Source organism: Fragaria vesca, linkage group LG6 (assembly GCF_000184155.1).
Source record: "Fragaria vesca subsp. vesca linkage group LG6, FraVesHawaii_1.0, whole genome shotgun sequence".
NCBI lineage: Eukaryota > Viridiplantae > Streptophyta > Magnoliopsida > Rosales > Rosaceae > Fragaria > Fragaria vesca.
The window spans coordinates 33088535-33102535 of NC_020496.1; the positions used below are offsets into that span (position 1 = coordinate 33088535).

The 14001-nt window shown below is 39.1% G+C and overlaps 2 protein-coding genes across 2 annotated transcripts in view; both read left to right on the top strand.

Annotated features, from left to right (window-relative positions):
- LOC101292828 (kinesin-4-like) overlaps positions 1 to 4795 on the top strand; it is a 6877-nt gene extending 2082 nt beyond the window's left edge. Inside the window, exons 6-16 of the mRNA XM_004306149.1 lie at positions 421 to 502; positions 924 to 1019; positions 1133 to 1306; positions 1386 to 1492; positions 1604 to 1782; positions 1882 to 2046; positions 2129 to 2379; positions 2986 to 3149; positions 3271 to 4139; positions 4337 to 4512; positions 4592 to 4795. Of these exons, the coding sequence (XP_004306197.1) occupies positions 421 to 502; positions 924 to 1019; positions 1133 to 1306; positions 1386 to 1492; positions 1604 to 1782; positions 1882 to 2046; positions 2129 to 2379; positions 2986 to 3149; positions 3271 to 4139; positions 4337 to 4512; positions 4592 to 4665 (2337 nt within the window). The 3' untranslated portion in view covers positions 4666 to 4795. The remainder of the gene's footprint in view (positions 1 to 420; positions 503 to 923; positions 1020 to 1132; positions 1307 to 1385; positions 1493 to 1603; positions 1783 to 1881; positions 2047 to 2128; positions 2380 to 2985; positions 3150 to 3270; positions 4140 to 4336; positions 4513 to 4591) is intronic.
- A 2050-nt stretch (positions 4796 to 6845) lies between these two features.
- On the top strand, positions 6846 to 9926 carry LOC101293124 (pentatricopeptide repeat-containing protein At2g13420, mitochondrial-like). The gene is made up of 2 exons (XM_004306150.1): positions 6846 to 8387; positions 8884 to 9926. The coding sequence occupies exon 1, from the start codon at positions 6846 to 6848 to the stop codon at positions 8349 to 8351; it is 1506 nt and encodes a 501-aa protein (XP_004306198.1). The 3' UTR covers positions 8352 to 8387; positions 8884 to 9926.
- Positions 9927 to 14001: the final 4075 nt, after the last annotated feature.

Consider the following 14001-nt stretch of genomic DNA (forward strand, 5'->3'; position numbering starts at 1 on the left):
ACAAATCTGACGGACTGAATTCTGTCCGGTTCAGGTATATAACAGAAAAACGCAAGTTTGAGGGCCTTAACGATCACCAAATTGGCTGAAATTTTGCACAGATGATCTACACAAGATGATCTAGATATGTCTAGAAGGAAGTTTGAGGAAATTCGATCGGGAAGTGGTGCAAAAATGGAAATCCGCACCAAAAACTTTGGTCCGGACGTCCGCAGCCAAGAAGGGCTGTATATGTATATATACATCCACACACACATTATACCTGTGTAATAATAAAAATTAGCAAGTTACGGACTCTTGTACAAATTAATTTCTGTATAAATGAAAATATATTGATCCCACAAAATGATAAAAGGACTAGCTTCTGGAATTATTGCATTATTTGTATTGTTGTTATTTGTAATGCTGTTCACTTGGCAGGATCTAAAATCCTTGTGGCTAAGTGCAAAAAGGGAGTTCGAAGACTTACAGACCCAGCTGCACGGTGATTTAAAAGACTTGGGTAAGTCCTACTTTTAGCAAGTTAAAGTAGTCCGTCCTCTTGGCCAATTTTATCTTTTCATTTCTGGTCACGAACATACAAATATTTAATCTGCAACAAGTAAAGACGTCATCCTTCATTTTAATATGGGTAAACCAGAATGAGATTTTCAGATGTCCAAGTTTTACTATCAACATCAACCATGATCTTGTGTAATTACATGCAATAAAATGTTAAGTGTGTCGATTTATATGCAGCCATAGGCAATGTCAGATTCACAGGCTTCTGCATGCTCTTTCAAAGTGCCCATTTTCTATACTGTGTGGAAACTATGATGAATGAAATATTTTCCATGCTATGTTATTTGTTTATTGATTATTACTATTATTATTATCTAATTATTTTTTTAAAACTGGGTCTTGCTTGTTGTTTGTGGGTTCAGGGACACAAGTACAAGAGCTGTCTACTGCTGCTCTTGGCTATCATAAGGTGGTGAAAGAGAACAGAAAACTATACAACATGGTTCAGGATTTGAAAGGTTGGTAAACTTCATCATAAATCCTAAACAGAAATGTAGCCATGCTGTGTTATACTTTGGGAGTTGATAACGAATAAGATTCAGTAATCTGATCTTGGTCAAAATTTCTTCAGGTAATATAAGAGTCTACTGCAGGATTAGGCCCGCTTTCAGTTGTGAATCCAAAAATATTATAGATTTCATTGGAGAGGATGGATCACTTGTGATCTTGGACCCCGCAAAGCCACAAAAGGATGGAAGAAAACTTTTTCAGTTCAACCAAGTGTTTGGTCCAGCTGCTACCCAAGGTACTTTTTAGTGGGCTTTCTACATCAACCTCATTTTCATTACTAGTTTCGGTTTAACAATTTTGAACTTTCTTTTCAGATGATGTTTTCAAGGACACTCAATCGTTGATCAGGTCTGTGATGGATGGCTACAATGTATGCATATTTGCTTATGGTCAAACCGGATCTGGCAAAACACATACCATGGTAATATACAATTTAACTGCTTCACTGGGCATGATTTTGTAATCTGACGATTGCTTTTGTAATGGTTTTTAAAACTGAAGTCTGAACTAACAATTTTCAATGCTTTTACAGAGTGGCCCATCAGGTGGGTCAACTAGCGACATGGGGATCAACTATCTAGCTCTCAATGATCTCTTCCAGATGTCCAAACGAAGGAAGGATATCATACATTATGAGATTCATGTTCAAATGGTTGAAATTTACAATGAACAAGTACGAGATCTCCTTGTACAAGATTCATCTACTGCCAAATATCCGTTCATATTGGTTAATTTATCATACTTTAAACATTGATTTCAATGGTAAGAAAAATTGGCTGCATTCATTTTGTGTACCTTAACAATTCACACATTAGAGATTCGGAGCTGCCCTGGTGACAATGGCTTGAGTATTCCAGATGCTACAATGCATTCAGTGAATTCAACCACTGATGTTCTTAACCTCATGAAATTTGGTGAGGTAAATCGAGTAGTGAGTTCTACTGCAATCAATAACCGCAGTAGCCGTTCCCATAGGTCAGTCTTTAGCAAACAAGTTATTTTAATTGTCTCTCCTGTGAGTTATTTTGTCTGACTGACGTATTGGGTTGGTGTGTAGTGTCCTTACTGTCCATGTGCATGGGAAAGATACAACTGGAAGTACTTTCCGCAGTTGCCTTCATTTAGTTGACCTCGCAGGAAGTGAACGGGTGGACAAATCTGAAGTTACAGGAGACAGGCTCAAAGAGGCACAGTATATCAACAAGTCTCTTTCTTGCTTAGGAGATGTTATTACAGCCTTGGCTCAGAAGAATTCTCACATTCCTTACAGAAACAGCAAACTGACACTTCTGTTACAAGGCTCCTTAGGTTGTTAACAGCCCTCACTATTGTTATATTTTGTTTTTCGAACATTATTTTTTCGTTATATTAGATTAACTCTGACCTTGCCTAGTGACCCTTCTTCACCACCAAACTGGCACTTCTGTTACAAGGCTCCTTAGGTTGTTAACAGCCCTCACTATTGTTATATTTGTTTTTCAAACATTATTTTTTCGTTAGATTAGATAACTCTGACCTTGCCTAGTGACCCTTCTTCACCACTTGGTAATTGGGATATCCCAAGGGGATGTGCTCACTGATGTCTTGTTTTTATTCGGGGGTTCTGATCATGCCGCGATAACCGCACTGGTTCTCAATCAATGCCGAGATATTAGAAACTTTATCTTTTTGTTAGATTGGATAACTCTAACCTCACCTAGTGACCCTTTTTCACCACTTGGTAATTGGAATAACCCCAAGGGCATGTGCTCTTGTTTTTGTTCGGGGGTCTGATCATGCCACGATAACCTCACTGGTTCTTAGGCAATGCTGAGATATTAGGAACTTTTTCCTCATTTAGAAATTAGCGCTTAATGTATTGATCTCAAGAGTGCATTTACTGACACAACCTTGTTTTTGGGATTTGTACTTCAGGTGGACATGCTAAAACTTTAATGCTTGCTCATGTGAGTCCAGAAGAAGATTCTTTCGGTGAAACAGTAAGTACCTTGAAGTTTGCTCAGAGGGTTTCCACTGTTGAACTTGGTGCTGCTCGTGCGAACAAGGAGACTGGCGAGGTTATGCAACTCAAAGAACAGGTGGAAACTTTTTACTGGTTTAGATTGATCAATTCCTCTATTTAAGTTCATGCTTAATGTTTGGATTATCAGCAAGTATCACAGCTGTCTAGACACTAAAACTTGTGTTTCAAATTTGCAGATTGAGAGCTTGAAGAAGGCGTTAGCTAACAAGGAAGCTCAGGGTATACAGTTTAACAAAACAGGGGACAAACCAGGAGTGATGACTGAGAGAACTCCTCAACGTAGTAGAAGATTAAGCATTGAAAATTGCAGTACTGCAAAGACTGAGAAAGCACGGAACCCTGAGGACAGAAAGGGATCAAAAAGTCCTCTCCCCACTCGTTTAAGAAGATTGAGCTTGGAAGGCCCAAGATCTGTTAAGAAGGATAGTCTTCGGATATCACATGATGTGGGGAAGTCCTCCTTACCATCTAAGGTAGTGGAGGAATATGATCAGCTTCAAGGTTCAGAAACAGTCGCAAAGCCAGTTGGGCAGTTCAGCAATTACAATGCCACATTGGAAGTGCATCGTCCTAAAGCTCCTCGAAGTCCCACTAGCGCTACCTATCAGAAGCAAGTCTTAGAGACTAATAGTAGAAGACAAGACCCTTCTGTTCAACTACTGAAAACACCTGAACCGCGTCCCAGGACTCCTCTAAGTCCAACAAGTGTTACTTATCAGAAGAGAGTGCCTGAAACAGATGAGAGAAAAAAAGTTTCCCTTCCTCAGCCACCAAGGACTCCTGAGTCTCGTCCCAAGGCCCCTAAAAGTCCAAGGATGGCTACCTATCAGAAGCCAGGGACACAAATTCCTGTTCTGCGGTTTCCATCAACACCTGAACCACCAAGATGTGCCACCAGTGAGATAGAGATTGTTATGGAGAGTAAGGTCGGTCTTTCAACAGGTTTTGTGTCTCCTAACTTGACAAGTAGCACAACTGGAAAAGGATCACAGATAAGAAGATCCTTGCGGACAATTGGAAAGCTGATTAATGGCTCTGAAAAGAGGTGAGTGAAACTGATGGTTTTGGAATCTTAATCCTCTGCATCTTTCTTTTTATAGTATACTTTTTTTCATGATAATATATGACCTTGTCAGTTCAGTAATATATATTGTTTTGATATCTCATAGTACATATTCATATTCGACACGAACAATTTTCTACTGTTTGCCATTTCTAACCAACACACTTGTCATATCGCAGGAATCAGCAACCTATGATGGAAACACATTCAACTACTACTAAACGTGCAGGCAATATGAATGATGAGAAATCTCAGATTACTAATAGTGCAAGAACTTTGAGGCGGCAATCATTAACAGGCATTCCAATATCAGGGTCTCGACGATGCTCTCTTGGAGGGAAGCCAGAAGACACTAGTACGTAACTTCATTACATACTAAAAGTTTTTACAAATGAGAATTGTGGCTTAGTTTTCCTATGAACTTTGCTTTGTAGGTGTAAATGACAACAGAGCTAAAACACCTCCACCTGTCTGCTCGTCAATGAAAAATAACAAACGATGGCTTTAGGATAACAAACATGTGAAAGATTGCAAGTTAAAAATGCTTTGCCTCAAAGCATCTGTTGACATTAGGATACACCTACAGTTAGCCGCAGAAAAGTATGCGACAGATTATGGGTAGAAGATGCTCAGCACTCTGCCCTTGTTTAGTCTTGGCTGCTAACATATGATCAATCCTAGCTTGCTCAGCACTCTGCCCTTGTTTAGAAGATGGCTGCTAACATATGATCAATCCTAGCTGATGTAACATGTGATCAACCGTAGCCGATCTACCTGACTTCACACAACATATTCGTCTGCTATTTGCTTACATATGTCGGATCTATGTGATCGGCTTTCTCTCTGTAATTGTAAGTTGAATCCATGATTAGTATCTGTTAATAAAGTGCTCATTTTTCAAGTCCCAGCTACATTCTGTTACTCATTGATTTTTCACCAAGTCCTCAAAATAAGTTGTGAATTGTTGATGGAGCCATGCTTGTATCTGTTTGCATCACTTATGCAGCTAATCATTAAAACCAAGTCCACAACCCCAACTGATAATTACTCAAAGCATACAGTATGTTTACTCAGACCATAAAGATAATTACCGTTTATTAAACAAACTTAAAAATTTATGGGAAACACAATGTGTTTTCTTTTTCTTTTCGGTATGTGAAAACTGAAAACAATGCTTTGAACGAGGTGATAAAAGCTCAGGTAGCCCATTCTCTTTATTCATATAATCATTTGTCCTCAACTGAATCTACATGGGAATGTACTCAGTAACTCACTTTTTAACACCGTCAGTACAAAGCCATTGACCCACAAAGAAGCTGTTGCAGTTGATATTGGGGTTGATGGCAAGGAACAAGTTGAGACTACGTTTGAACTGTTGAGCAACACTGGTGCAAGTATCACCTTCTTCTGCACCATAAACGGAATTACAGACCAGTGCAGGCGGAGCCTTCTTCTCTGCAAATCCAACTATATGCATGTAGCATTGCACTTATTAGGTAAAGCGGATGGTAAATGAAGTTTCATATATTGAAGAAAATGTCATAATGATACAAATGTCAAAATGATACTAACTATAGTTCAGGTCTCTATATATTATACAGGATGAAGATGAAAGCTTCTTACCAGCAAATCGTTTGCTCTCAGCAACTGAAATCAGGACAAGAAGAGAGAGAAACTAGAAGTAGAATCAAGTTAATTAGCCCTAGCCATATCTTTCTTCTTGATGTTATATTTCTTTTGGTTGATGGACTCCTGAGGATGAGTTATGCATCTATTTATAGAAAATTAAACAGCATCATTGTAAACTTTGATTCACTTGGCCGGCTTTGTTTTACTACATTGGATCGCCAAGGGTAATTCTGCATTGGATTGCTCGATATATGCAGGCCCGGCCTCGTACAGTTCAATTGCTTACCATATGCATCATTCTATTACCAATGATTTGGTTATATGTTGTCATTATTGATTGCCAAGTAAAAAAATTACATCATCTGAATTATAGCTAGACATATACTCAAAATATTTTACCTATAAAACTTGTTAGGACGAAGAACAGAATTGTTTAACAATCTACCAACACTGCAACCAACCTAAAAGAAGCAAAACCAACTTGAAAAGTTGAAATCCTCCATGGCCGATCTGCAAATGTCCATGCATGTACATGTAAGCGATCTTTCTGAATTGAGAATTGCGTACGTCGTAGGCCTGAGGAAATTAAACACAGACTTACAAGCTTTGTCTTATATATATATATATATATATTTTTATTTTTTATTTTTTATTTTTTAAATTTACAAGCTTTGTCTTGTAAAAGGGGGAGCTTGAGGGGTTCTCCAAGTTCCACATCGAGGTTTTTACTAACCCGAGCGAGTACCTGCATGTGGTCATTGTTTCCCACAAACAACGACTAAAATCTCTTCGATATCCGTAATATTTCTTTAAAATTTTTGTTTTTTTACAAGTATGAATATAAATTTTCATATTTTTTTATATTTTATTTTTATTTTTAGTCTATTTTTATTAAATATATAATTATACATAAAATTTTAATAAATTTTTTATCAATATTTAATATTTTCTCAAAACATACATCGAGATTTATTTTTTTCCGTAACCCTCGATATTTTAGTTGTTTCCCAGAAGTACTTGAACCGATTCAATAGTCCTAACCTGACTGCAAGATACGAAATGGCACAACGTCCCTTCTTCTCCTCCTCTCTTCTTCCTCTTCTCCGTTCAGCTCGCCGCCGCTTCTCCTCCCTCTCCTCCAACCCCCAAAACGACGCCGAATTGGTATCAAACATCCTCCTCCACCACCACAACCCCTTCCACGCAATGGAGTCCTCCCTCCAGCTGCACGGCATCACTCTCTCCCCGGACCTCCTCCATCACACCCTCCTCCGCCTCAAGCAAAATTCCAAAATTGCCCTCGCCCTCTTCCACTACGCCAACTCCCTCCCCTCCCCTCCCCTCACCTCCCACGCCTTCCACCTCCTCATCGACATCGTCGCCAAGGTCCGCCAATACGACGTCGCTTGGCAGCTCATCCTCCAAATGGACCCCCCCACCTCCGCCGCTTTCCTCATTCTCATCCGCCGCCTCATCGCCTCTGGCCTCACCCGCCAGGCCGTCCGGGCCTTCGACGACATCGAGACCTTCGTCCAGACCCGCCCGACCTCCCAGGACTTCATCTTCTTGCTCGACACCCTCTGCAAATACGGCCATGTCAAACTCGCGGCCGAAGTCTTCAACAGAAGAAAGCATGAGTATGCGGCGGATGCGAAAATGTACACGGTTCTGGTTTGCGGGTGGTGCAAGATCGGCCGGTTCGATACGGCGGAGAGGTTCTTGGAAGAGATGATTCAGCGTGGTGTTGAGCCCAATGTGGTTACTTACAATGTGTTTCTCGATGGGATTTGCAGGCGGGCGAGTTTGCACCCTGAGGAGCGGTTTCAGAGGACCATAAGAGATGCACAGAAGGTGTTCGATGAAATGTCCAGCAGAGGCATTGAGCCGGATGTGACTAGTTTTTCGATTGTTCTTCATGTTTATAGCCGGGCGCATAAGCCGGAGTTGTGTCTTGACAGGCTCAAGGAAATGAGGGAGAAGGGGATTTGCCCCACCGTGGCGACCTACACTTCGGTTGTCAAGTGTCTCTGCTCCTGTGGAAGGCTCGAGGAAGCGGATGAGTTGCTTGGTGAGATGATGAGGAGTGGGGTGACTCCCTCTGCAGCTACTTATAATTGTTTTTTTAAGGAGTACAAGGGGAGGAAGGACGCGGAGAGCGCTTTGAAGTTGTATAGGAAGATGAAGGAGGAGGGGTTGTTCGCGCCGACTGTGCATACTTATAATATATTGGTGGGGATGTTTTTGCAGTTGAATAGGGTGGAGATTGTGAGAGAGATTTGGGATGACATGAAAGAGAGCGGGGAAGGGCCGGATTTGGATTCGTATACAATGTTGATTCATGGGTTGTGTGAGAAGCAGAAGTGGAGAGACGCTTGCCAGTTTTTTGTGGAGATGATTGAGAAGGGGCTTCTTCCTCAGAAAGTTACTTTTGAGACACTCTACAGAGGGTTAATACAGTCTGATATGTTGAGGACTTGGAGAAGATTGAAGAAGAAGCTTGATGAGGAGTCTGTTACTTTTGGAGCGGAGTTCCAAAATTATCACCTAAAGCCATACAGGAGATGATCAGGACGTGTTTTTGTTACTTGCTTATGTTTTGAGGTATCATTAAATAGTTGCATTGTTGTCATGTTGTTTATTTATAGTATGATCATTTGATAATGAGTTAATTTTGCTCGTTCACAATCTTTGTAAATACAGTGTTTAGAAAATTGCTTGGAGTTTAAAATTGTCCTGATTCCACTGACAAAATCCTTGAGTCTTTTGAACAGCAAGTTCTTTTACCAACTAATCAACTATGGATTAATTGACATTTGAATTTGAGTATATTTAACTGGCAATAGTTGCAAACTTGCAAAACAATAGAGAATATCAGGCTTTTTTCTTGTAGTGAGCAGCAGCGGTATCCTCTAAGAACAGGCTGACACTTTTACTAAATTAGGTTTTTTTATTTTTTATTTTATTTATTTATTTATTTTATATTCCTTGTTCTTTTGTTCAGGGATTGATTAGTTCCTTACTTCCTTTATATAATTCCATGGGGTTAGAAAATATTACAGCTGTCTGGGAACTGAAACTTGTATTTCAAATTTTGCAGATTGAAAGCCCGAAAGAGGCATTAGCAAAAAAGTGAAGCTTAGAGTATACAGTTTAATAGAACCTCGGACAAAGCAGGAGCAGTGACAGCGAGAACCTGCCCAACGGACCAGAAGATTAAGCATTCAAATTTGCAGTACACAGAGATAAGAGAAACCTTGAAGAATGAAGACAGATAAGGGTAAAAAAAAGTCGTTTGCCAACTAGTTTAAGAAGATCGAGCTTGGAAGGCCCTATATCTGTTAGGAAGGATTGTCTTTGGATACCACATCACAGGAATCCTCTTACCATCTGATATAGTGAAGGAATATGATCAACGTCAAGGTTAAGAATCAGTCGCAGAGCCATTTCGGTATTTCTGCAATCACATTGCAATATTGAAGTGTACCGTCCCAATGCTCCTTGAAGCCCCGCAAGGGCTGACTATGTATCAGAAGCAACTCAGGCAGGTGTTAGAAACAGATAATAGAAAACAAGTTCCTTTTCCCCCGCTATCAACAACTCCGGAGTCTATTTCCAGGGCTCCTCAAAGTCCAAGGATGGCTATCTATCAGAAGCCAGGGTATAAAACAAATAGTAGGACCCAAATTACAGTTTCCAGAACGCACAACACCTGAACCACCAAGTTGTGCCACAAACACACAATGAGGTACAGATTGTTATTGAAAAGCAAGAACAATGTTTCTAGGGTAGGGCCGGATTTGGATTCGTATACTTTGTTGATTCATGGGTTGTGTGAGAAGCAGAAGTGGAGAGACGCTTACCAACTTTTTGTGGAGAAGGGGCTTCTTCCTCAGAAATTTATTTTGTGACACTTTACAGAGGGTTGATACAGTCTGATATGTTGAGGATTTGGAGAAGATTGAAGAAGAAGCTTGATGAAGAGTCTGTTACTTTTGGATCGGAGTTTCAAAATTATCACCTTAAGCCATATAGGAGATGATCAGGTTGTGTTTTATTTCTTGCTTATGTTTTGAGGTACCATTAAAGATTAGACAGTTGCATTGTTGTCATGTTGTTTATTATAGTATGATCATTTGAATGATTTGATAATGAGATAATTTTACCCATTTCATACTCATTGGAAATACAGTGTTCAAAAGAATTGCTTGAAATTTAGAATTGTCTTGATTCCATATCGACAAAACCTGTGAGCAATTCTTTTGAGCACCGTGTTTATTTACCAACTAATGAACTGTGGATTAAATGATCTTTGAGTTTGAGTTTATGTAACTGGAAACCCTGCAGTGAAGATTACAGTATAACACGGGTCAATTACAACAAAACCATAGAATAGTTGCAATACAATAGTGAATATCAGGCTCTTTTCTTGTAGTGGGCAGCGGTGGACCAGTGGTATCATGAAAGAACAGATGGACACTTTTACTAAATTTTGTTTGTGTTGCCTATATATTCTGTCTTTTCACCATGTTCATTTTTTTGGGTGTGATTAGTTCCTTTATCTAATTTCATTCTGAGTGTTAGAAAATATTACAGCAGTCTGGGAACTGAAACTTGTATTTCAAATTCTGCAGATTCAGAACCTGAAAAAGGCATTAGTAAAAGAGGAAGCTTAGGTTTTACAGTTCAATAAATCCTGGGACGAACCTGGAGCAGTGATTGAGAGAACCTCCTCAACGTACTACAAGATTAAGCATTGAAAATGGCAGTACTCAAAGACTAAGAGAAACCTTGAAGACAGATAAGAATGTCCTCTGCCAACTCGTTGAAGAAGGTTGATGTTGGAAGGCCCAATATCTATCAAGAAGGATAGTCTTTGGATACCACATGACATGGAGAAATCCTCCCTACCATCTGAGATAGTGGAGAAATATGATCTTTGTCAAAGTTCAGAAGTCACAATGCAATGTTGAAGTGTACCGCCATCTCAATACTCCCTGAAGCCTCACGCGCTGCCCATCAGAAGCAAGTGATGGTAGAAAACAAGTTCCTTTTCCCCAGAAACCAACAACTCTTGAGTTTCGTCCCAAGGCCCCTCAATGTTTAAGGATGGCAACCTATCAGAATCCAGGGTTAGAAACAGATAGTAGGACACAAATTACTGTTTTCCACAAATCCAGCAATACCTGAACCACCAAGGTGTGCTGTAAATGAGATACAGATTGTTATTGAAAACTAAAGCAGTATTACTCTTTCTATGGGAGATGGAACCCTACTCTGACAAGCAGCACAACTGGAAAAGGATCTCAGATGTGGAGATCGCTGTGGACCTTTGGAAAACTGATTAATGGCTCTGAGAAGAGGTCGGTAAAACTGATGACTTAGAATCTGAATCCTCTGCATAGTACACAGTTTGTCTTGATATCTCATGGTACATACACAAATACATATCGGTTACATTTGAATTTACTACCGCTGAGTGCCACCATTCCACACCAATGCTTACCATATTGCAAGGACCAGCCACCTCCGACGAAATATTTGCAAGCAATTTTAATGATGAGAAGTCCCTTATTACCAAAAGATGAAGAACACTGAGGCGGCATCATCAACATGAATTCAAGTTCAGACATCAGCCTCCGACAGATCTCGGCGATCCTCTCTTGCAGGGAAGCCAGTAGACATTAGAATGTTGTACTTGTAACCTTTTAGAAATTCTTACAAATGAGAAATGTCATAGTCATCTATGGCTTACCTTCAGATGGACTTTGCTTTGTAGGTGTCGACCAACACTCCTCCACCAGTCTGCTCATCAATGAAAAATAACAAGCGGTGGCTGTAGACATGTTAAGAAACGAAAGTGAAAATTACTGTGGCGCTTCGACTCCGAAGCATACTGATTTCTTGACATCAGGGATACACTCGCTGCAAGAGACTAATCCGACAGATTATGTGAATGTTGCATGTGATCATAGCTGACTCCGTACATATTGTCAACTTATCCTCTCTGTACTTCCGGCTACCAAAACTGGCTAGTTTTTCAGGTCCAAGCTACATTTCCTTTACTCATTGAGTTATAGTCCATACCGTTGTTTGTAGCATAATACACATGGAATGGACTGTGCGAGCCTTATTCTTGAAAATTCCAAGTTGTTGCGAAGACTTGGCTGAACCTAGTTTAAAGTGGTTGTTTTTCATTTTCCTCACAAGATGTTAGTTTAAGGTCATAAATATGTTGATAGCTTGTTCTTGAATGTGGACTTCTAACTCGAAAAAGACATGATAGAAACAAATCAGAAGTATAGAGGATATGAACGGCAAACAATTGAAACTACATCAGTCATTATGTGTTGGGTGGTTTGGGAGAATAGGAGAGCGGTTGGTTTATGAAGCTATCCCTAGCAATAAGAAAGTGTGAATAAGAGTTGACCGACCTGAAAGTTGGCTTATAATTAAGCTCCCCAACTGTAAATGAGATGGTTTTTGATATTTGAGTTTTAAGCAATGCTAGATGAACATGATCATTTAGTACTCTTGGCCGAATACTAGTCTTCAAATACAAGTGAACTATCCAAGCGATGTTCGTTGGTTATGTGGTATGTGATGAATTAATGTCTTATCTGTTGGGGGAATATAACTATTCAATTATTTCAATATACCATGATAACGTGCATTATCTTGCACAATGATAGAGGTCGAAGAATGTCATTTGTAGCTCTACTCGTCCTCTTAAAGACTACAATCACTTTATCAAATACTACGACTAACTCGGTAACTCTTTTTCTAACCATCAAGGAAGAAAATTTTGGTGATTAGGGAAATTTCGACCCTTTAAAATATGGAAATTTCGGGGAAATATTGATTGCAGTAAAAAAAAGAAAAAGAGAAAATTGACGGAAATTTTAAGAAAAACAAGGAAATTTTAAACCAAACTTTAAAAGATGTTTCTTTTCTATATTATGTACTATATTTGAAATGAAAAACTTGAATAAACATTGATCTATAGGGAGTTGTAGTGAGTTAAGTTGAAAAAGTTAGTGCTGAATGGTTAATAATTTTTTAAAAGGTAGTTATAAAATTTGACCTACAGATGTATTAAAAAAGAATTAAGAAGTGTAGGTAAAAAAGTTTTTATTTTTATTTTTATGGAAGTGTAGGTAAAAAAGTTAGTTGGGGATTAGACCTAATGTTTTACTTTTCAGATTCGGAAAAAGAAAAACCAATATATATTATAAAGATACTAAAATAAACAAGTTAGATGGTTAATAGAGTTGGTTAAGATGTTAGCCTTGTAGGCTCCCTCACCAGAGCCATTCAAATTGGCGGGAAAACAAAATTTTCTGTGAGATTTCGACAGTTTCGGCGAGATTTCGAATATATCGCAAAATATCGATATTTTCGGACCAAAAATTCTGAGGTGAGAAATATATATTGCTGTGTAAAAAAAAAACGATATTTTCTGCGATATTTCGGCGAAAATATCGATTTTTTCTTCCTTGCTAACTATTACACTCTCGCTGTGTTATTTTTCAAAATTTGGTGCGCTCGAGCGCTAATGAGTGAAGACTGTTATTTGCTGTCTGATACATATATGGTGCAATGAAGTTGATCAAACTTATAATTGAAACTCAAAAGAGCATGATTTTTTATTTTTTATTTTTTTTTAAGAACAATGGAAAATGAATCACTAAGTTACAAAAGCATGCATCTGGAATTGCCAATCAAATTCTTAAGGTACGCAAGTCCAGCGGATCTCGTCTTGGTACATACAAAACTGAAAACTCAAGTTCGTCTATGGTTTTGCTACCTAACCATCTCAACCCAATCTCTTGGCCATAGCTAAGATTCCTCTTCCTCACAATTTGTCGAAAAGGCTTGATGGAATAAGCAAACTCTTGCCTTGCCTTCTTCATATCAGAACAAGGTTGTGCCTTCAACACTCTTTTTCTTCTCACCAAGACAAGGAGTTGGTTCAAACCAAAAGGACTCCTTCTTTGCCAACTCTATCTCGTAAGTTTCACAAGTATCAACATCATACATGAACATTTCAACAGGAATCCACGAATCTAATGCTTTGCGGCTGGCCTCACTCATCTTTCCTATAAATTGCTCTTGTAATTCCTTTGAGGGTGAAATCTTGAGGCTGTCCCAACGCATCTGATCTGTTGACAGTGTGATCTTTATTGGCCAGGAAGTATTAGCTGCAGTACCCCTGCTA

Excerpts from the sequence above, each read along its gene's own strand:
- LOC101293124 (XM_004306150.1), top strand. The coding sequence starts at position 6,846 with ATGGCACAACGTCCCTTCTTCTCCTCCTCTCTTCTTCCTCTTCTCCGT.